Source organism: Rhopalosiphum maidis, chromosome 2 (genome assembly GCF_003676215.2).
Source record: "Rhopalosiphum maidis isolate BTI-1 chromosome 2, ASM367621v3, whole genome shotgun sequence".
NCBI classification, from domain to species: domain Eukaryota; kingdom Metazoa; phylum Arthropoda; class Insecta; order Hemiptera; family Aphididae; genus Rhopalosiphum; species Rhopalosiphum maidis.
In genome coordinates, this window is record NC_040878.1 from 45,186,570 (window position 1) to 45,212,451 (window position 25,882).

The 25,882-nt window shown below is 27.7% G+C and overlaps 1 protein-coding gene and 1 long non-coding RNA gene across 4 annotated transcripts in view; one reads left to right on the forward strand and one right to left on the reverse strand.

Moving 5' to 3' along the window:
* Positions 1–12,687, reverse strand: part of LOC113553746 (ABC transporter G family member 23-like) — a 27,018-nt gene extending 14,331 nt beyond the window's left edge. The window contains exons 1-2 of one of the 2 annotated variants that reach the window (XM_026957247.1): positions 12,092–12,687; positions 4,377–4,574 (exon numbers count right to left, since the gene is read on the reverse strand). In XM_026957247.1, the coding sequence (XP_026813048.1) occupies positions 4,377–4,525 (149 nt within the window). In that variant the 5' untranslated portion in view covers positions 4,526–4,574; positions 12,092–12,687. Of the gene's footprint in view, positions 1–4,376; positions 4,575–12,091 lie in introns of those variants that run through there. The other variant, XM_026957248.1, reaches the window with a different exon arrangement.
* Positions 12,391–15,460, forward strand: LOC113553747. Of its 2 annotated transcripts, none has more exons than XR_003405211.1 (3): positions 12,391–12,526; positions 12,683–12,922; positions 15,336–15,460. It is a non-coding gene; the product is annotated as an uncharacterized LOC113553747 (long non-coding RNA). The 2 variants fall into 2 exon arrangements; XR_003405210.1 differs by lacking the exon at positions 15,336–15,460 and adding an exon at positions 13,033–13,373.
* Positions 15,461–25,882: the final 10,422 nt, after the last annotated feature.

Genomic DNA, 25,882 nt, shown 5'->3' on the forward strand with positions numbered 1-25,882 from the left:
ATAGCAGTCAGTATTTTTTTTTTCTATTTCTATATGTATACTCAAATAAAATAGCTATCTGACATCAATTATCTAGATACTTTTTTTGTTCCACGATCTCAATTTAATTTATAATGTATGTATTATTGTTTTTATATATGATGTATTAATTGCGACAAATTGATTTTATTTTCAGGTTGTCTTAATTTTTACATGCACATTTATTACGTGTGTTTAACTGTAATCATTTAATAGTAGGTACTAACAATAATATCATTGTTCATTCCCCGCGAACACTGAAAACTAAACGTATCTAATACACGCGTAATGACGAGTGGAAATTAATATTGAAACGCAATATATTGTTACGCTTGTTGCAGAAATTGTGAGAAATTCTACTTTAACAATACGTGTTTTTAATTGTATGTTCTATTATTACTTTTTTTAACTCGATAATTATTCTATCTTTTTTTAATACTGTTAAGTAGCCGCACACGTGTTTCCTGCGACACGACCGTGTTCGACTACACTGACCAACGCCGGCAGTAATTCGTTTTCAACAAATACGCACACACCGACAGCTGAACAGCTGATCGACGTATACGAACTTGAATATATTAATACATTATTGTGTTAATGTGAATAATCGCATAGGCATTTATTGTTATTACATTTTGCGTTAACGTTGCCGACTACGTACGATAAATTACTCCAGTTGTTTAAATACTTAGGTATGCATTATATACTAATTAATAACACATGACATAATTGAATTGATGGTGTGTTAGTGGTGGCTTTTTTTTTATCAGTTTTGATCTGAGATGTTCGGATATTCTTACAAAAAATATTACTTGTGAAGCCGTCTATCGAATCGATAGACTCCATCGGATCAAAAAAAACCTAGTTTTTCTCGATCAACTCATATATTATACCCTATGTTTCTTATGCCATACCTGTGGATATTTTAATTATATATTGTATGTTAAAATATTATGTTTAACTTAAATTATGTTTATTTTAAAAAATTCATTTATTATTTGATACTTCCGTTTCCACTTTATAGCGTATCAATAAATATAATCTTACAAAACAGGTTTTTGAAACGATTTATTTTAAGTTAAATAAGACAAACTATTCCACCGATATACAACTTAGTGACATTGATACGTCTATTTATTATTTTATGAGCAATAATACGGGTTGATAATTTATAGAAAGGTAAAATATATTGTCTAAAAATTTTAAATAATATATAACTTTGTGGTAAATCGATTAATTTAAGAACACCCACTTTATTTTGTATAACTTCTTAGCAAAAAAATAATATTCATTACTTAACAGTAAACTGCTTTATAACTCTTTACTTATGTTTGATTTTTATTATAGTAGTTTCAATGATAAAGAACAATATATAAATATATTATATTATATTAGCCATATATAAAGTGCATTTTTAAATACTAAATAATATATTATTGTACTTTATTACCTCTGAATTAAGTTTTGAAACAATACGTTTTAAACATCATGTTTAACTATGTATTCCAATTGCAGTGTTGGAAAGGTACTCGTTCCAAAAGGAACGGATTCCTGGAACGAGTTCTTTTTGTAGGAACGAAGCTTGGAACTATTTCCTTAAAAAATAATGGGAAAAGAATATTATAGAATTCTTTATATTGAGGAACGTGAACGAAAATCACAGTTCTTCTTGAAATTTTAAAAAATATTTTTTTAACTGAATTTGGAGTGAGTTCCTTCTTTGAATAAGGAACGGGGATCTGGAACGAGTTCATATATTAGGAACTGAACGAGGAACGGAACGAGACCCATTTAAAAAGAAACTTTCCCAACACTGTCCAATTGTATGACGCATTATTATATTATTATTGCATTTTTTCCTCCTTAGGTGTTATTTTAATAAATTAATTTATAAATATATTTCGCTAAGATAAAAATAAATAAATGAGTACCTGTAGGTAAATTATAAGTTATAAAAATATTTCATGTAAAAAGTGAAGCATTGTGTACAATTCAAATAATTAAGTTAACGAAATGCAAGAGTCATATACTTTTTATTAGTTTAAATCAATTTACATAAATCACAAAATGTTTTAGATTCTGAACGAAGTGAGGAATGTATTGATTTTACAATGATGTATGTTTTTTTTTATCTCTTTCATCACGTTTTGGAGTAGTAATAATTCTTTGATTTTTGACTTCAGTTCCTCTTTGAACAATAAAATTCATCTAGTTAATACTTTGGGGGGTCAAAAGTAGTTTTCAAAAGCATTAGGAAAAACCCTAAAATTAGGAAAAACGGGAATTTTTACGGATAATCACTTTTTGACAAAATCGATTTTTTATTGTGCTGTAACTCGAAAACGAATCCTTGTAAATACTTGAAATTTTCATCAAATGTTTATGTTAGAATTTTCTATTAACGATTACATTTTCAAAATATGTTAAATTGTTTTAAGCTATTTATAGACAATTTAAATTTTTTATTTTTCTAAGTTTTTTTTTTTTAATTGCCGTTAAAATAATTTGGCTTTCCAAAAAAATCTTTAAAATTGAATACAAGGTTTATTACAAGTTGTGCTTATCGTAGTAAAAAAAAAAAAAAATCAAAAATCGTTAGTCACAATTTTTGTTGATAAGCATTTAAATTTTACAAAATATATCAAAATCGCGAAAATTTATAAAGAATTTTTAAGTTGAAAATTCATAAAATTTTTGTAATTTATACCTAAGGTTAAACAACCCAATACAAGGTTATCCATAAGTTTTCCTTCAAGTAACTGTAAAAAAGGTTCTTTTTTTGTTAGATTATTATTACAATATTATTACTAGGCTTGAATAATATTATATTGGGATATCTGAACATATAAAATAATAATTGAAAAAAAGATCTATATTATCATTTATCAAAACAAAAAATATTATTGTTCAAAATATATTTTTATTGAAGTTGTATATCAGAAAGTTCAATTTAAAATAAATATTGATCTCGGACAATATAGTCTTATGGAGCTCATCTTACCGATGTCTACGATGTACATATCGTAATTGACAATAAAAAATATTGTCAAATGCAAGTTTAATCGAAATGTCAGTAGGAAATGAGAAAAAAAAACAAATATTTAATCAGATTGTCTGTGGTGAGATGAAAATAATTGGAAAAGTGAAAAATATCCGAGGCGTTCTATCGGCTCTACTAAACGATTGATGTTGTACCGATCGGAAAAATCCTTAATAAAATAGGTTGTAGGTACCTACTCGTTGTCGGTGTATAAAACTACATGCCATTAAATTCGGACACATTCACTGGTATAATAATGATAGCAACCTACGAAAGTTATTATACCCAACACAAGAGGTAGATAGTTAAGACCATATAATACATTATAATAACATCATGTACGCCGATTTGTGTTTACGACTATCCACAGTAAAATAACAATATCATAGATTCATTGGTATTACGAATGGTGTATTGCAGTGGTCTTAAACTAGAGGTCCGCAAACCTGGAAAATCTATTTAGAGGTTATAAAATTATATGGAAAAAAAACTATCGGGCTATAAGGGAGCAGAAATGAAAGTCCATTGGAATGGACATCTGGCTACTATAATTAGTATGATTCCATAACTTACAGTCATAATAGGCGCTGTACTTGGAAAAAACTCTATATTTAAGTGGACCTTACAAACACCAGGAAGGATAGCAACTAAAAAATTAAACTGTCCAAATGGTAAGATCAAGTTGATGCAAACATATTTTCTCTATAAATTCACATAACATTATTTGATATCTATAATGATTCATTTTTACATTCATCGTAGGTAATTTTTATTTCAAAAATGTCTTAATTTACTTCAATCTCAATATATGTATTCGTCATTAGATAAGTAAAAGTAAAGGTCATCGAAGATGACCTGTCGCGCGAACTTAAGACGTATAAATATTATATAGTCCTTAATAATAATATATATGAGTTTAACATTATATCTCTGCTATTAACTATTACAGAATATTCGTGCAAACGTGTTGCACGTATTTCGTGTTGTTATATTTTTGGACTTATTTGCTAAACAATATTAGTAGTACATGCTTATTACTCACAAAAAAAAAAAAAAAATCGCAACGCAATAATAAATCATAAACTGTAATTGTTTTGGCCTTCGTAGGCTTATGCCGGGCATTTTTAAACACGCGAAGCTTTGAAAAATGTTTTTTTTTTAGATTACCGTCTGCAGAATCGAATTCGAATAATTCAGTTAAAAGGATATCATTATTATCATATAGATCTGACGCTTCAGGTTAAAAACGACAACGGCAAGTCGGTAACTCGTGCACTATCTAGCGGCTTAGTTTGGATTCGGCGTCAAAAATACTTACATTTTACCCTTTGGCACGGTCATGTTCAAACCCCTGAACACCACGTTGCTCTTGTCGTATACCTTCACGGCGTCCCTGATCATGATGGCCACCTCTTCGGTCTTCGACTGCGGTCGGGTCACCGACGGTCCCAACGCGATGTCCTCCATGGCGATCGGGTGGTGGTGATAATCGATACACTCGATAATTCCGTGCGGCCTGCAACACGCGATTATAATACGCGTAGTATTGTTGTTGTTATTATTATATTATAAACTAATCGGTATACGCGGTCGAGACTAACAAGATTTTCGCGACAGACGTCGTGCGTGCACACGAACTCGCACACGATTATATACAACATAATATTATATTATACGCGCTCATTGCAAAAACGCGGTCCGGACTCCGGAGGGTCGTCGGAACCGCGAACGACGACGATGACGATGAGTCCGAACGTGTTTGTCAGCTATATCCGCGGAGGAGAACTGGTCGGATACCTAACGTGTATTTTAGAGGTCATCGAAAAAATAAAACGAACATGCTCGTGGGCACTGGTAGTACGCGCCGACCGCCGCCGCTCCCCATGTGTAATATAATATTATTTAACATATTACGAGAGTCGTTATACCTATATAATATGTTACGATGTTCGTACGGCGGCAGACACGCGTGATATCGGCTATATATCACCTACTCCAAATGTTGACGCGTTGTTTACAGTCGCATTGTTTTTAATACGGTCGACCTCGCCAAACTGGCTGACATTATGCTGCACATTGCGAATTATTGTTATAATAATTGCGATGAGTATATACCTACGTGTGTATAATCGCCAAAAAAAAAAAAAAAACCACACCGTTAATTGCGACGACGATGAGACCTCACTAAATGAATTTGTCTGCATGTACGAGATCGACGAGCTTAATCATTTTTTTGGACAGGTCTGTTGTAGTATTATATTATTACACCGCTAAATCGACGCAACCGATGACGCTGACTTTTAGTCTAACACTATTATAGGCATTACGTGCTGTATTTGGTATAGGCGTCGGTAAGAAGTCGATGTAAATGTGTAAATGTGCGTCGAACGACCGTTTAAATTTCCAACGCTACGTATAAGTTCGGGAGTGCATGATTACCCGGAAGTGTTTACAAATATTTCGAACGTATTACATCGTTGACGAGTACGATTTTTTGAGTTGATTTGAAACGTAATAGAAATGCGTAGGTAAGAGTTCTTAACTATTGCGAATATATAATATTATACTCGTCTAGATCTGTGGTCGCGACTTTTCAGTTTGCCAAAAGCACGCGGAACACTTATCATTATTAAATAATTTAATTTAATTAGAAAACGTGTCATTTTATCAACATCATTCGTTGTCTTTTTTTTCTAAGTAAAATAAAAATTACAAATTACAATAAATCGTTTTCTTAAATTATTATTTAATATGATCTAAACAATTTATAATAATTAAAAAAACTTAAACAATGACGTCCGGAATTTACGACACTGTAATTTAGTAAAGGAAAACTTATTAATTGGGTACCGGATATTTTACAAAAAAAAAAAAAAATTAAAAATATTATTTTAAACATGCGTTTGTAGTTATATTTTATAAAGAACATATTGTTTATAAATTTTAAAATGTGCTTAAACACAATAAAAAAGTGAAATAACTTATATTATTATACACGTTAGAAAAATAGAATAAGTAAAACATATTTATGCAATATGAATTTAATTTATTATGTCTTGTGGCTTCTATATTAGTATATACTTTTTGTATTAATTATTTGTTTTAAATACGATACTAACATAAGTATTATAATATGTAAGTAATAATATATAAAAATAAATTATAATAATTATACTAATTAAATACATTAGGGAAATATATCGTATTGTTGACTTAATTAATATTTGTATTAAAGACGTATAATAATCGTATTTTATAGGTAAGTAATTTATCATCATCTTTCATTATCATTATCATAATTTAATATTATGTGTACAGCTTCATTCATTGTAATTACTAATTAATAATAATAAACAAAATATTTATAAAAAATCTAAGTAGCTATAATTATTAAATTAATGATAATATCAGCACCTACCATAAGTTATATCAATATTTACATACGCTCCTAATTTCAAAAAATTAACACGAATTATTAGATTCCAATATTTTTTTCCAATATTATCTGATTACAGTAATTACTAGTTAAAATATTAACAGATCTGTGTATTTACACGCAATTTATTGTATAATTCATTTAACATGACCTCGAAGGGTCCGGAAACACTATAAGTAACGTCCACCTGTATAAATCTAGTCATAATGTTATTAAATATGAACGTAATTAGTAATACTTACTTAATTAATATTACCCTCAATATTATTTTATCACACCATTATATTTTATTATACATAAATATATCACGGGAACATAAAATTGGTAGTTATAAAAAGTCAGGCTAGTTAATTGAAGTAGGTCTTATTTTCTTATATTAATTAACTATTTTAGAACCTAATTAATGATAATGAATTTAAATGAGCAAATGACATTTGATAACTCCAATTTGTTGCACAAATTTAAAAAATAACAAGAAAAACATTAATAGTTAGATATCGTTTCATTTTATAATGATATTGTGCACTTAATATAAAAATAAAAATATTATTATTAAGATTCGCAAATATTAATACACATTAAAGCTGTGTATATCCAAACCAATTAAATTAATATAAGTACATTTTAGGATAGTAATGAAATTAAAATAACAAAAGTGACACAAATAAAGAAAATCTTTATTGATATTAATTAGAACTTATTATGTTTTTTATTGAGAAATCAGCTTATAGTATTGTATACCTACTATTTAAAAAATAATATAGATTATAGAGGTAGTACACGCGAAAAGTTGTAGATAATTATGTTAATAAAATGATACAAAGATAAAGGAGTTATTATTATGAAATGGAAATAATACCAATAATAAATGATGGAAAATTATTTAATATTATTGTTATTAGGTGTTATTTGTTAAGGTCAAAAGATAGACTTACATTTTTTAAGAAATTTGGGTATTGTATTTTTTGATTAAACTTATACATTGGCATTTTTTTTTTAAAGTTTTATTTTTACGAACATTTCTCAATTCATTTATAAATGTACAATTTACCAAAAGCTTATAACTTATAAGGAATTAATTAATTAATTATTTATTTTAATATTTATTTAGTTAGAATGGTTTATAAAACAATATATAAATAATATTATTTTACGAATTTATCATTGTCACAAGTTCATCTATTTCGGTGCTATCTATTTCAATATTTCAACTCTGTTCTTCTTTGTTTTCCAAATTAACACTATAGTCATAAACATTGACTTCTCAATCATTTTCTGATAGAAATTTTAGCTCATTGTCAATTTCTTCAAAACATTTTTTTATGAGTTTTTCAAAATAATTCTGCTAGGAAAGTAGCGGATTCACACAGTTATTAAATATTAATATCAATGGTTAAATCTACAACTTATGGACTATTATTTATTAATTGATAAATAATTGTCATCAATATTTATATTAAAAAAATTCAATGTTTCCGGTTTCAGACTAATGCATAAGTTATGATATTGGCGTATAATTGTTTATATTATTATTTAGAACTGAGAGAGGAGATACTTAAAATTAAGTATCAAAAATATTGAATCTCTCAGTAAATTAAAGATTTCATAAAACCCGAAATAATAACAAAAAGAAATAAGATTTATAAATCAAGAAAATAAATATTCAAATTTTTATACCATAGTTTTATTATTGTATTTTAATTGTATTTTTCATTAATAATAAAATATACTATTTTATACTTATGCCCTATATAGCAGAGATGCTAAAAATCTTTAGAAAACTTATTATCAGGCTATCAGAGGTAATATTATTGTTTTTGGTCAAATATATGAATAATACAATCAGTATAATTAGTAAATTAGTAAAATAATTGAAAATGTCGACAACCAATACTAATGGAAATTCCAAGTTATCGAATAAAAATTTTAAATACCGTAAGTACCGGTATTAATATCAGTATTTGATACCAGTATTAACATAAATACCGGTATTATTTTTCAATTACGCCAGACCTATATACGAGTTGAAAGGTGGTTTTAAAAATACACAAAACTTAAAAAGGAAAATACGTAAATATATAATAATAATAATAGGAAATGTATTTGATTTTAATTTTTTATATTTTTTTTTCTTATATAGTATGGTAGTTTTGAATTATTATAAAATATAATAATGTTTCATGGTAATAAATAATTTCAAAGGTACCTAGTTTGAATAAATTGGATATCAAAGAATTTTATGTTCAAATATATGCCCATTCATTTTAGGTTATTTTTTTAAGTTAAATGACTTATGTTATCGAGTATTAGTTGCTTTTCTGCTGGATATTGATTCAAAGTATCATAATAGTTTTATATACACCTCCCCATAATTGTATACAATATACTATATACATTATAATACATCTAACAAGAAGATAATGTATAAATTAGTATGTATTTTTTTTTTTTTTTGGAACAAACGATTGAATTTTAATTAGATATACAAGTAACCGGACTTTTTATAATGATTCCGTTACTTTTATTTTAATATTTTTCTTATGGCACAAAGACCTCTTTAGTTTACCTTTAAAATTTTTACACGAAACACCTTTGTTACTATTTAAATATTATTAGTAATATTGTTTAAATATTTGCAAGGAGAACTTCTTAATACGATATTAAAGGTACCTCTATTTGTGGTACTTAATTTTGTTATTACAAGGGCAAATATAATAAATCTATTTTATTTTACACTAATAAATCATGTAAGATGATTGCAACCATTGACCAAATTTTTTATTTACTAAATACATATATGCATACTGTTTGATTAAAACCCCATTTTTATTATTTAACTTGTTAAAACTGTCATCGATTATCAACGGACAACGATCTTTGATAGTTATATCGATACCATTAAAAATACATACACTTAAAATGTGCGTTTTACTTATATATAATTGTAATAAGGCTGTCTAATATAGATAAAAAAAACACTCAATCTACAATATGATATACAATTTAATTTAAATTCACAGCATAATAATATTATGTAATATATGAATTATAAAATATAATTATTACATTTGTTCCCAAGACTAAATATTAGTATTATTATATTACAACTGAACAAAATGGACAAAAAAATAATAATATGTACCAGGTACGTTGTACCTAGACCTACTCCTTAGACCATAACTATTGTTCATGAATATAATTAAATACCATTATGTATTACCATCTAATTATAAAAACCAAAAAGTTATGTCTCTTTTTTTTCATTATTTACGCCTGGTAGTTAGGATAGGTCATCCAAACAGTTATCATTTTTTATATTTATGTGTTTATAATAATTTATTACGTTATTACCAAATATTAATTAATAAAACAACAAATACTTTTTTTTAGATAAATATCAACTGATTTTAATAAAATTAAAAAAATAAATACAAATTACAGATCTAAATATTTTTACTACAGTTGTTTAAATAAAAGACCTAAAAAATAATAACTATTTGTTTCCAATGATAAAATGTCGTTTAGTGCATTGTGGTTTTATTTTACAAATAGGTGAAGGTAATAATAAAATAACGCGATAAACGCGTATTATGCTGTCTTGTCTTAAATTAATAGAAAAATAATACCATATTTTTTCACTGAATTGTTTAAACTCAGCGGTGGTTAACGAGACAAATAAAAACTTAGGCAAGTAATATGTCAACACATCGTAATAGCTGTTATTTGTATAATATTATTATGTGTAGTGTGTATACTCGCTGTAGTTAAATGATGAAACGTCGTATGCTGCATCGGACAGCACATGAAAAGAGAATTTTTAATATTCGGTTAGCTAACGTGACTGTTGCAAAATGCAGCAACCGAAATGGCGAAGATTTATGTGCCGACATTTTAAAGGGTTTTAAGGGTTACACAATGCCTTTAAGTTAGGGAAAGAGCGGCATGGGTAAAAAGACCAACCAACAAAAATTATTCACTTTTTTTCAACAAAAAAAAAAAAAACCAGATAAACTGACACGATATTAAAAAAAATCCGAGCAACTAAGTATGTAGGTATATGGTATACATATTTTATCCTCGAATTTTAGACGGTAGATTTGGGTGTCATAAGGTTTTACATGACATGTTAAGGTTAATATTTTCGTTCTATAACCTCAATTTACATTGTTTTTATTTTTATATTGAGCTTGACTCTTACTCTTTTCGTCTGGAAACTCAAAACTTTATAGGTACCGAAAAATATATACATTTTATAACTTAAATAAATAAATATAATATTTGATAAATTATTAAGTAATACTGATGACAATTTAATACTTGCATCGATTAAAATATTTTTTCAGTAACAGTCATGATACAAACATCGAACAGAATTTTAAGTATAACAGTAATGGGTAGTATTTAAATTATTGAGGATATGTGACATAATTTATAACTCATTTCTCATATAATACTCTTGAAATACTTTTAATAGTATATTATTATAATGGATAAAAACCAAACTGTAGAAATTCAATTAATTATATGTAGTCTCATGTATTCTAGATATTAATATTTATAATAAAGTTGAACAAGTCTAATACAGGACTGCTAAACAATGACTAGAGACAGGTAGTTCACAAGGTCGGCACGAGCGTGAACTTATTGAATTAGAAAAAAAAAAGATTACGAACGGATCTCGGTTTAGTGTTCTACCACACAAATGGTATAGGCCGATCATTGTAAGCTGTTGTTGCTTGAAACCACAAATGATTGGATAATTTTATCAAACGGTAAGTAACGAAAATAAAATCTCACACCATTATTATAAAACCAAAATATCAGCCTTACCGATCAAATCCTAAAATTGTTTTGCTGTTTTGTTTTAAAAAACAAAAAAAAAATATATCACTGTTAAACATAAAACAATTAAAATAATATGCGTACCTCTAGCATGCATAATAGAACATGTATATAATTTTTGAAACACGCACATTCGTGTTAAGATCATATAATCTTTAAACATACTATTTTGTTGAACATTTTTCATCTACTAATCAACAAACGAACAAAGCATATTACTGAAAAAATGTAATTGTTCTCGACAAAGATTACATAACGAATAATACCTTGTGTGGTGGCCATGAATGTTTAACGGAGAAAGATAATAAACCAAAATATATCGTCGAAAAAATCTTACCAACACGCGGTCAGTATTTTTTTTAATTTTTTTTTACCGAATTGATATAATTATGCGCATCGTAATAACTCGGTGTTTACCTACAGAGTCAAAGTTACACGTGTCTTACGTGCAACCTATCCGCGAAAAGTTTTTACCTAAATGCTTTAGCGCTCTTCGTGTAATTACTATTATTATCATCGTCAAACAAAACATTATGTACGTAACCATTTTCTGTCAAATAATAATTAATACACCTATGTATACGTACCGTAGTATGCATGCTACTGCGAATATTTAATATTATATTATATGATACAAGAGGAGAGTAACAGCGAATATTTCTAACGAAATATTATCATTAAAACACGCATAATGATGATGATAATAATAATAATAACAACAGCAAACATGATATGGGAAAAGGTAAAATACCTACCTTTCACGGTGCGATGAATCAAAAACCGAAACCACCGTGGTTTCAGGAATTCGTCCTTGGAAATGTTATGACGGATTTTTTTTTTTCGTAATTGCCGTCTGACGATATTGATGCGTAAGTATAAAATATACTAACGGTATATCGATGCACGTAACACTATCGATAACAATGAAACGTCGATGGTAATAATTTATCGGCAGCGGCGTTCTAACGGAGAGCGATTATATTATTAAAGAATCAGTGGACAGCGCATTTCAAGTTGATATTCGTCAGTCGCCACTAGCCAGCAGAAGACGATATATGGTTCGTCGGATATTTTTAATATTATATATTACAGGTAGGCACTCAGCTGAAGGCAGTAAACACCGTCGTCGCACAGGTGTGATAAATACTATTTGAAAACACTATTTATCTCGTCGGCCGTAGAATTTGTAGGTAATAATATTATTGTTATTGTTGTTATCGTCGTGACCCCGGACACGTGGCGACGCGGTGACAACGACGATGGCATGTAACAGACCTTTACCGGCTTTACCTATTGTGACGCGTTTAAATAATATAATATGTTACGATATTTTATGGTATATAAAGGGAATAGTCTGTACGCGTGCGATTTGCGGCCGTGCGGCGTCTTGTAAAGATGCGGACGGTTCTGGAGACGGACTGAACCGGCAGCTGTGACCGCGGACGATGGATGCTGTGCAGGCTGGTCGATTGCACGCGGATGGCTGCGGCGGGAGAGTGACCACGAGCTTGGCCGGTGACAGCCACCGGCGAAGGATAGTCGACGACCTTTACGCCCGCCGACCCGCGACAAAAATAAAATTAAAAGTAAGTAATAATACTACACATTGCAACAACTAAACTGGTTTTGTTTTTTTTTCTACCGGTTTCTGTACGTAATACAACAATATTATCGTGATGTTGTGCATGTATTGCAGACGCGGAGACTCGCTGGACAGCAAATTCCTCGTTATGATAATACGCGATCGATTTAATATATATAAATATATAATGCTACAATACGCCTGTGTGTGTGTGTGTGTGTGTGAGTAATGATATTGAACTGTCGAGCTATACATACAGGAAACGGAAAATACGTCTCCGCCGAACCCACGTGACCATCAAACCTGGCGAGTGAATAGTGGCGTATAATAATACATTACTTTATTCATCGTAAAGCCGTCCGGAGATCGATCAAATCGACCCCAAAAACGCCGAAAACGCGTTCATATCACCAGCGTGCTCACGAGGTTCGGAGGGTCGACGGTGTCATCTCATATCCCACCCACCCTCTTTGGATTTTTATTTTTTTTTTTTGTGTGTGTGTATTGATTTCTCATAATTTATTATTAAAATAAAAATTCATGTTTTCGATATTTTTTTCTGTGTGATTTTTCGTAAAATTTAAGTCGATTGATAACAATAAAATATATCGTTATAAAGCAATGAAAGTATATTTACCGCCATCGCGGTGAGTGATTCACGCCAAGATGTTACTAATAAGTAATGACATACATAATTATATACGAATTCCTCTTATCCCCTCCTGCCCTTCACGAGAGCCGAGCACGCCGACGGTGCTTGGATTTCGCTAAGCGATTATAATTTTCCCGACCGTTATTTTAATACGGCACAGTGTGCCGGAAGGAAAAACTCGCGAGCGCCTTTATACGAACAATTATATTTATTTTATCCGATTGAGAGGTATCGATCGTAAAGCTGTGTATATCTGTTGGATTTACGGCCTTCGGAGCGGCATCTCCGCGGGAAATGATAAATTACCGCGGCGGCTCAACAACGAACATTAAAACTATTATTATACCTAGGCTTACGATTCGGAATAATTGATCCGACCGATTTCAATCCAATGCCGATTTACAGACAAAGTCGGTATATAAACGAACACCCGATAAGCCATTCAACATTTATAATAATACGATGTGGTTAGAATATTTGAGTAATCGTTATGTATATAATATATTTATATACAATAACCTAACTGTATACACGTCTGAAACATATGCTATTTTCTCACCTCTACAAATGGATTAGATTTACAATAGATACACTTTTTACTTTTCGAAATGCATCATACACACTCGTACATACAGGTGGTCAAGTCTCATTAGTTATTCGTGATTGTTGTTAAGGTATAGTAATCGAATAATTCGTTAATCTGTTTTAATTTGCGAACCATGGACCGTTAGTTTTAAATTATTTTTCTACCAAACGTATAATAAATATATTGAATAGAAAATAATAATTTCAATATTACTTTACCAAACATTTTCTAAATTTATACGAAGAATTATAATAACTTAAATATACTACCATAATTTATAGTAACGATTTTAATTATTTTGTTATAATTTAAAATATTAATTATTAAAAATATTATTATTGGAGACTTTAAACGTTTACGTATATTTTCATATTTTATATAATACATTCAATGATATTTTCAAAACGTTTAAATTATTAATACAATTTTAAGCTGTTGCCTATGTTTTATATTACGAACCCAGTATAGTCACGCCGTTCAACGGTAAGGCGGTATTGGCTCGTAAATTAATAACAACTATAATTGATATAAATATATACTATCATAATAAATACAATGTTTTCCTCAAAAATATAATTCTACCTATCTTGTTATTGACAACAAAATAAATTACTACAATAGCAAAATTTATAATTTAATATACTTGGTTGTATAGTCTGACAGCCCGTCTTCGCTCAGAACCGTTTTTCGTATGCAATGATTCATCATTAAATTCAAATTTAACACGTACATTACAGTGACTAACTCAATTACACTCAACACCTACTAATAATATACAAGAGCGATTACTTACTTTCCCCCTTATTTCATTTATTTATTTTTATTTGTTTGACGTATTCGCGTTATAATTGATATACCTATTTATATGACCACTTATTGCAGGTAAATAATAATTTAAAATTTATAAATAAAATCGCCCTTTTCGTTGACTACCTACTGCTGACAGTTATATTACAATAAAAGTGTAAGTACATAAAATATTGCTTTTGGATTCTCTATACAATATATAAACTTTTATAACATTATTTCATAATCTACTCTTTGCACTTATTATTAGAAAATCATAGTTGCCCGTTGAAGTCATTGTGATAAATAAATATTATAATAAATAGTAAATTTAAACACTTCTGTTACCATATTATAAATTATAATCAAGGTTTATTTTAAACATGTGATTAGGTACGAAAAATTAATATGTTCGACAGTCATAACTCATGGACCTGTGGCATTTAGTTCTTAAATATAAAGTAAGTATACTTATAAGAGGAAATTAATCCAATTATATATTTTATTTATCATTCTTTAATTATACTTAAGGCAATTCTATGCAAACCTGAGCTAGATTTCTTAATTACAAATAAATAAACATATTTTACACATTTTATGTTTAAATTTATTTTTTTTATTATTATATCTAACCTTAGTAAACATATAAACTTTTAATCCAAATGTATGTAAAATCTAATTTTCCATTGAAAATTATATCAAATGTTTAATTATGTTTTATATGATGGCCAATGATAGTATTAGCAATGCGTTGTTCCAGACAAAAGCGAAACGTTCTTGACCAAGTCAAATAATTTATTCGATATATTATATTAATTGTAAATCATATAAAATGTGTAAGTTCCATATCTTATGATATGGTTGAATTAGTAATTATTTAATAAATTACTAAAAAAAAATATGTGTCTCGAACTTTTAAACTGCATACATAGTAGCTACCTACAAGCAGAATTTTGAGTATATTATAATAATTAACATTCACTTTGTTTTGTAATTATTGTTGAGATAACTCAGTCTGTAAAATAGTGAAAAAAAATGTACTTTGATGTTTTACTGTAATCAAACGATTAAGTACACAACACAGCAAACCCTCCTATAGTATATGATTTTATAAGACTGAACTGTATTTATTAAGTTAAGCTCTGCCTAATTTTAATTTGTATTAATTTATCACACATAATCAATTTGTGTAAATAGTTCATAGTATTAATGTGTAACTCAATTAATAACTTGGCTCAAACGTAAATTAGAAATATTGATAATTTATAAAAAATATAAAATCAAATATATTTTTATTTAGAAGTCATTGAATAAAACTAAATTAAATCGATGATAAAAATGAAGTATTAATTCCGATTTTATCAATGCATCACGTAAAAATCACAGAGGCATACATGAGTTATCTCCCAATATGACTACATGATCTTTTTATACTCGAATTGCCTTTCATGTCATATCCACATTAAAAACCAATGTATCGATGTATTTTATCGCAATACCGATTATTATATTCCATCTATTGTACTATCGATTTTCATATTTATCGTGATACATTGGAAAAATATTATTTTTATTTTCGTATAGGTATTCTTCGAAGCACAGATTATTGTTGGGCATTAAATTATAGGTCAACATACTGTTACCCTAGTATATTCTTTACGGTATGAACACCGTTTATTCGTCATAAAAATATAAAATAAAGATGATTATCAAAAGATGTAAAACAATTCTTATTTGGGACAGGATTAAATTCTGTTTTCAAACAAATCTCGCAAATAACATTAAACAAAAGGTTTTTCTTACCTAACCTAGCAAGGTTGATCAAAAACAGTAAAATTGATTTTATTTAATATGAAATATTATTTCTCAATGTTCACAAAAACAAATTAAATATTTAATTATCGTTAGGAAAAATAAAATAATATGAATAATGAATGATATCTATTAATTATTATTGTTTATCGTTGAAAAATCTTTATTTCAACACAAATAAACTTGAATAATCAAAAACAATTAATTGCATATATTTTTCTAGAAAAAAAGTAAATTATAAAACTTATAAGCTAAGTCACAGGTATTACAATAATTTTTAAAATGTATCAGACGTATTACTTATTGTATGCAATATGAATTTTAGCTGAAAAAATGTAAGACCTATGATTATGATTGGAATAAAATAAGTAGCGGTTCCCTTCATTCGTATACTTCTTATATTTCAAATTTTCAATACACAGTAAAACGTACGGAAGTTACTTATTTGGTATACACCGATTTCTGGTGTTTACGTTCGTCTTTATTTTGACCTTGAATATCTTGCCAATATTGTAATGTAACTATGATGTGACAGAAATACTGATGATATTATGACAAATTCTGTAAAACGTATGTTATCCTGTTGGAACATTATTTATTATAATAAATTAATATTATAATTTATAATATTTTATGTAGCAGTTATATGTACCTATTTATTATTTATATATACATATAATATAATGTACATAAATAATTACCTATAGTGACTTCCAAAAAAAGGATGTGCATTTTTAAGGCTAAGTTCACTATATATCAATTATTTGTATCGTGATTTCATTAAATTAACATAACACTACATTAATACGTATGTTTTTTTTATTTATAAAAGGTAAATATACAACCTAGCTGTATGTAAAATAACGTACAATGAGCATAATATGTAATTTGAAACAGCTAATAATAATAATAAATTGGCGATGCTACAATTATAGAACTCCGATGACTAATTTAAGTTTTGAGACGACGGCTCCATTGCCACTTTACGAGATTAAGTGGATTTCCATAGAGATTATTGAAAAACGATAATTTCTGTATTCTGCAATGGGTTAGTATACCTATGGAAACGATTTTATAATGAATTTATTTATAATGAAGTTTGTATTAAATTGACATATGGTTATTATTAATTAAATTCACTAAATTGGTTTTAATAGAATATAAAACGAAACATTTTGAGGTAAAAAATAATTTATAATGTAACATTATATAGGTACTCTACGCTTAAGACTTATTTTAGAATAATTTGTAGTTAAAGGTATTAAGACTTGACATTTTAGTACAAAGTTATTCATATTATATTAATATTACTATAGTTCTATATATTATATCTGAAGGTACTTATTCAATATATTATGAAAATATTTACTCATAAACCATTTTTATGAGCACTTAACATTTTGAAAACGTACTATAAACTATACTTAACTGAGCTCTGTTTATAATTGTTTTTCCAGTGTGGAGATTTATCCTTAATTTTAAATTGATTGTAATAAACAATAATTTAATACAGACTTACGTTGTGCTGAGCTAAGCGATACGAATACCGATACTCAACATCTAGACTGTATAATAAACTTAAATACTTTCTACAGTTTTATGCCCCTATCTAATATAGTGTTAATATAATGTGCGTAAGTATTTTTTTTTAATGTATATTTTAATCGCAAAATAAGAAATAAATTTTCCTTTAATAATTCCATTGGAACTTGCGTTTATTTTAAATTGTTCACATGTGACTATTCACCAAACAAATTAGTTTTAAATGTTGCATTCCAAATTAAAAAATAAAAATAAATACACAATATCATTATGTTTATTGATAAATATATTTTGTTGTAGCCCATAATCATCAATAAGATAGATTAATTTTGGAATATTTTACATAATGTAACTATATGTAAGCCGTTATGTTGGTGTGACTGAGAAGTGGACACCTTTTGGTATTTATTTTGTAATTGAGGCTGTAAAAGCTAACTTCCATATCAGCTGTCCTTATTTTACCTATAACGTTACTAAATAAAATGCATTTTTTTCTTCTATAACAGAGGTAAAATCTACAATTTGCCAATGCCGTTACATAATAACATAAGGTAATTACAATACATATATGGCTTAAAAATTGATTTAAATTTAGTAATAAGTGAATTAAATTATATAAGTAATATAATTTTATCTTCATATTAAATTATTGTTATTACTAGTATTATCATATTAATAACATACAGCGTATAAAATTATTTAAAAATAAAATAAATGAATATATGTGGTAATTTATTAACATCATTTATTTAGAAATAAGAAAATAAAGAAGGCGTCACAAAAGAACCGTATAGAAACGTGTAATTTAGATTCTGTAAACATATATCCTCATCGATATAAATATGTGTTACATAACCATAGTACCAATAGTAATTACATACCACGAAGAAAGAAATTACTTGGAAATTGAGTCCTTTAAATATTATAATAAATATCTAGTGTCCATCGTATGTTCTTGAACTTTAACCATCCATATCACAATATTAAAATCAAACTAATACCGATTTTACTTAAGTATTTAACAACAATTTTCAAGTAAGCCAATAAGAAATCGACTAGTTGTTTAACTGATTGCAATTGTATTCGAACTTTAATGGCTAAAATTATTTATTTAATTGCAAATGCATTTATACATGTTATTATTTCGTAAGATTGACACGGATCTATATAGATACGAATCTGCGGTATTTATATAATCGTACAAATTTAGCCTTCACAGATAACAGATTTAAATCTGACATTCATATTTATTTATATCTGACTATACTTTCATAGATCCGAAATCGATATTTGTGATTCGAATTCGACGTTTTGAAAAAACAAATGATAACTGATTCATGGTTGTAGTTTGTATAAATATGAAAAAAACAAATTTGAGCGTAAAATAATATATACAAAGTTTGAAAATAGATAACACTTATAAATAATTTATTATATTACTTACTATTTTAATATTATAATATAGTAGATATTATTGAAACTTATGCTTTAGAATATTCTATTCATAAGCGCAATTTGAGGGAGACTTGGGGGGGCTAAGGCCCCCAAAATCAATTATAGCCCCCTCAAAATGGTTTATATATATCCCCTTCCACTTTTATATATCTCAGGGAGCATACACACTGTACATACATGCAAATTATAATAGCCCCCCCCCAAATTTAAAACTCAAATCGTGTCTATGATTCTATTATTTTTTAAACAACACTTTCAGATTTTAAAATTAATTATTTTCTAAATGATAGATAATGATCATGCTATCTGGATATATATTATAAGGCTCAATTTTTAAGTTCCGAACGAACAACGAATGAATTTATTTTATAAAGATATATATGTATGTTTTTTTAATGTTGTGCCTGTTATCGCATTTTGGGACTACAAAAATGCTTCAATTTTAAACTTTTAAGGATGATTTCTATTGGTGTACATCGAGTTATTAAAATAAGTAAGTCATTTTCTTTCAATTTATTTTAGAGGTTATTTTAATTTCCAATCAGAAAATTTTATAATAAATAAAATGTAAAATTATTACATTTAAAACTATAGTAAATAATAAAAATATTTATAGTTTGTAAAAATTGTAAAATTCTTCCAAAATATAGTATAATTTTAAAATATTATTTTTATTCGTAGGTTCTATATCATTTTAAAAATATTGAAATTACATTACTATTTTTGTACACATACATTTAAGTAAAAAATATTTTTAAAAAAACCAACTGTATGTCTAAACGAAAAATAACTACTTTTCCTGTGATCATTTTATCTGAAATATTTTGATGCGAAAATATTTCAAATTTAACATATTTATTAATATTAATATTAAAAATTCAACTACAAGTTACATTTTTTTTTACTGCTTATCCAATTCATTAAAATTGTATTTTTAACTTATTATAAACAAAATAATGTGAACTTGCATTACATAAATATCCAAATTGAAAGTATAGGTAATGCATTTTTAACTATCTATGTAATAATTTTCAAGTTTTTGAACATTTAACGAGTACCATTTGTAAAAAAATTAACTAGTCAAAAAAATTGATGACAGTGTATTTTTATATTTTTTTAATTGATCTAAGAGCAGCTATGTGGGAAATTATTTTTCATTAATTGCCAAGCTTTCCTACCTTATCAGCATAAATTTAAAAAAAAGCCCCTAAAAAATTGAAAGTTTTACAATACACAGAAAATGCAAATATATATAAAGTGAGAATTTTACTTAAAAGAGATAATATGAAAATAGTAATGGCTAACCGACGTCACGTCTTAGGAATAATTTAACAGTCCCATTTAAATATTCGATCTCTTATTTAGCAGGTTGATTACGCTTTTTGGCTATATTACCATTTTGTTTTAAGATTTTAGGTACATTTCAATTTAAAACATTTCAACGTGAAACTACGACTTGCTGCAAATCAATAAAACACAAGTACCTAATAGCAAATTATATGTATTATGAAATTCATATTAAGTAATATATAACTATAGTTTTATTTTCTTACATAAAGTATATACATTTAAATATTTATTACATTATTGATACAATTTTCGATGATGCGTATAATATTATGATGTGATTATAATAATATTACCATTCACAATTTTAGATAGAATTAAAGTTATATTATGTATGGTAACTATCAACTATATTATGTTTGTTTATACGTATACAGTTTTTCACGTTTGCATTAAGTTTATATAATATATGTGCAGAGAGCTGTATGAATGTGGCAGGGTAGTGTGTATGAATGATAGCTTATGCACCTACAGCCGATTTCGAAATTTCAGTATAACTTATACTGTATAAGGTCAAATGGCCAATTCAACTGTGGCCCGTGGGACCACTGCTCATCATCAAAGCCGAAACGATAAATTTGTGATACTCATAATTCATACTATTTTCGGCCAACAATTGTTGAAAAAAGGGTAATTGCTTATTAAAATGTACGGGATAAATATTAAAAACCGATCATCAAGCGAATAGATTATTAATTTGTATTAAAATAAATATTAAACAATTAAATTTCCTAGGCTTTACGCCTGGGTGGCAGATTCCAATTCCAAGGTGATTGAAACGACTGGAACCAAGATCTTAATAATTTCACATAGTTACTATGTAAATAAAAAATAACTAAAGAAGTACTTATTATTCTGTACGTTTTAACTTTTAAGTGTGTTTCGTCATTGACTATTATATGCTGTAATGGGTGATAGGTGTGGTAAATTTGAATTCAATGATAAATGAAAAATATGAGAAAAAAAAGATTTATGGAAATCAATGTGTCAGCTTCTATGTCAATAATGTATTTTTATAGTTAATTAATATTACTATATTAGTAATATGGCATGTTTAACTAATGCATTCATAGAAATCATCATATACATTGTATACAAATTATTATTATTAACTTATAGGTCAATACTGATGTACTTTGTATTAAAATATTATAACTTTTTGCTAAATAGAACCGTAGTATAACAAATATCTTAAAATAAGACTAAATTATTTGTAATTGTCATTATGTATGAAAATAATAACATATATTATGGCAAAAAAAAAAACATTATTTTTTGCTTTTTTCTAATTCTTTAAGCTATAGTCAATATTTTTCGAACGCTTATAAAACAAATTGTATAAGATCAATTATTTATAATTAATTAAATTTAAAACTATTTTACGCGAAAAAAACATTTTTATTAATTTATTTGAAAAATAACTAAAAATTTCAAAAATTTCACATAAAAAATCTTTTTAAAATTATAACATGTCTAGACTATACTAATAAAATATAATTAATATTCTTGTCTAATTATTTTGAAAAATATTAAGAATTATATTATTATGTCCCCAAAGTAGTACCAAGCATTTTACTGTATTTAACCGATGAAATAAATAAATACTTAAAAAAAATTAGTTTTCTAAATAATCATCACAAATTGACAATTTATTACAAAAGCAATACATTTGTCGCATTGCTACATAATCTAAAATTCATATTATGCTGTTATATATTACCAATGGGTTATTAGCCTACCCTAACTATTAGTTTACATAAAATAATTTAGGTAAAAGTTGAGACTAATTAAGTATTATGTACACGAGATAAAGTTACTCAAATATATAAATGTACTAGATCTTTTCAACTATAACTATATTAGATATTATATAGCATGATATATGATGAGCGTATAGCCAAATTGAATCAGAATGCAGCCGTGTAATATTATTTTAATTGTATTATTATTACTACTGATATTCATATTACATCCTTCTTTCTTCGTAGTGTATTACTTGTATTATAATTGGTGATAAACTTAATATTATGACGTTAAGTTTTACACACGAAACTTAAAAATATATTTGTTGCGGCCAACACAAATTACATCATTTTGTGGTAAGTACAGGTATCTGATGAATAAGATAAAAAAAATTTTCATAGTTAACTTCTATAACTACATTTTGATGTAACTGCAGTGCTTGTATTGGCTTCTGGAACACAACTACGCTATCTATAAATGGTGGTGCAGTTGTGTGCAACTACCACATCATTGATCGGTGGAACAGCCCTGTTATCGGCACGCATGAAATAAATAATATATTTCCACGTTTATGTGTCAGCAGACACTTTGAGTTGAATTTAATAAAAACAAAATTGTTTTTTTAATATCAACCTTAAAGTTTTTGGCTTTTTTTTTGTTAACAACTAGTTGGAGACGTGAGATGTGCATTGTATCCCTATATTTCAAAGCTATGAAAGTGTAATAAAAACACTATACAGCCGAAATATATATATTTTTTTAAATAGTTTCATTATTTATTTAACAAATATGCCAATTTAGTCAATTTATACGTTAATTTACTGTTAAGTATTTGTAAGCACTTACACTATTTATACACAGTCGTATCATTCTATGATTACATCATTATAAAATTATGGTTTTTAAAACGTATACGACATTTCTCTGGCCCAATAGTTTGTCTTTACAAATTGAAAATACCATAAATATTTAAAAAATTGTTGATATGTAATGAATGAAATAAATTAATAATATTTAAGGAAAGCAAAATATCACAGCGTATTTGATGTAAACGTTTTTTTAGAATAATAAAGATTAATTTAAATTGAATAATGGCAAAATGGTTGAACCACAATCAAATATTCTCGATTTAAAATATGTTACACGGTTTGTTCAAGTACAAATCGCTAATAATTAAAAATAAATTTTTATGATTTTATACATCAAATAAATATATTACGTTCAAAAAATTATCAATATATAAATCATTAAGTAATGTTTTCAATTCATAAAACGAAAAAAAAAACAAAATTGGTAAATTCGAAATGAAAATAATCGTGTTTGGCTTCGAATACAATTATGAACGTAACAAATTTCGAGTGCAGTTCATCAGTAGGTAGGTAAGTACTTTAATAACTACTATATAGTATAGTGGGGTTATTTGTTATTGTTATTCGTGATATATAGTCAAACGTCTTCAAAATACTTAAGCTCTCAGTTATTATCATGGTATTGACGTGTACCTAATTAATTAGCGAAATCGAAACGATATGCGAGAAATTACAAGTCACCAAAAACGTACCATATCCTAGGGCCAATCGCAGTCGCCAAACTTACGATATAGGTACGGTATATACATATAGCTAAAGGCTTACGTGACGAATAAATACAATACACATACGTTTCGCAGTCCTGTGAGTGCTTAACCGAGTACAACACAATGCGCCATCCGTATCGAAATATATACATACGTTATTTTGAAAGTTTATTTCCCAGAACCCACAGAGCGTACATCAACTTTTGTCTAGCTCGCGTAAATTTTAGAACAAAATAAAAAGTAGGTATATAAGTTATAATAATATGTACCCACATGCTCGAGGCACGTTACAGCTTATCCCTAATCAAACGCTCTCTCCCGCCGCCGTTCGTTCGTCTGCCGTCGACTTTCATTCTCGTTTCAGTGCACCGTGAACACTTACAGAGAATCATGACGACGATAATAATAGTAGTTTGGTAGTTGGTATAGTGGACGGTCGTGTACAGAACGGCTGCTGTGGTAGACGTACGAGTATAATACTACTGTCTACTAATAAGTTGTAGCGTAAGAGCCGTATTCGTCCTCGTCTTGCAAAACGTACAGTTATGAATGGCTGAACAGTAATGGTAGGTGGTATAGACTTGTAAAGTATGGGTGTAGGTACGAAACGGGAATTCATTCATCCTGGCATAACACGGGCGTCCGGTCCGACCGTAAAAATACTACAAAGGTTTTCGAAGTATAATGATATAATGTTATATAATTTAATATATTATTATTACATCGTTGCAAAACAACAATAATACGCACATCTTTCTTGATTATAACGTGCGGCGCTCAAAACCTCGCGTATTATAATTAAATTATAAACGTGCTCACCGTGGGTTGTTTTGTTACTGTGAACTGATCGGTCGAACAATTCCTAAAAATATATACATAAACATCCAGGTACGGCATTCAGTCGAATATAACATTTAAAGTATATTTTTATAGGTTTTCCTGCATATCAAATAGAAAACAGCTGAAAGTTTACATCGAGTTATCTAAGAAACTTTTAATAATATTGTGATATTTATGAAGGACAAAAATGGTTTAGTTAAAAAAATAAACTAAAATACTTTTAATTTTTATTCAATAGCTAGGTATACTAAAATAGTTGGTAAAATGGCTACCTATATAGCATAATATATGTAATATATTGTATGAATATTGTTATTTGCTGACATAAAATCGTTCATCTCAATTAGTTTAAATATTTTCATTCGTATAGTGGTGATTTAGGTAACCCAGTACGTGATTCATATACCACTCAATACTCATTGGTATATTTATACATTAAGGACGCACTTTAAGTTCCACCAAATGCCATTTATAATTACATAAATTAATTTACCTGTAACGATTGTAGGTGACGTAAATTACCATAGCCCGCAGTATATATACACTCAGCTGCACTACCTACAAAAGAATAATTTGTAACTATACGACTCATTGTTATTTTTATAATTACGTACCTACCATTTAA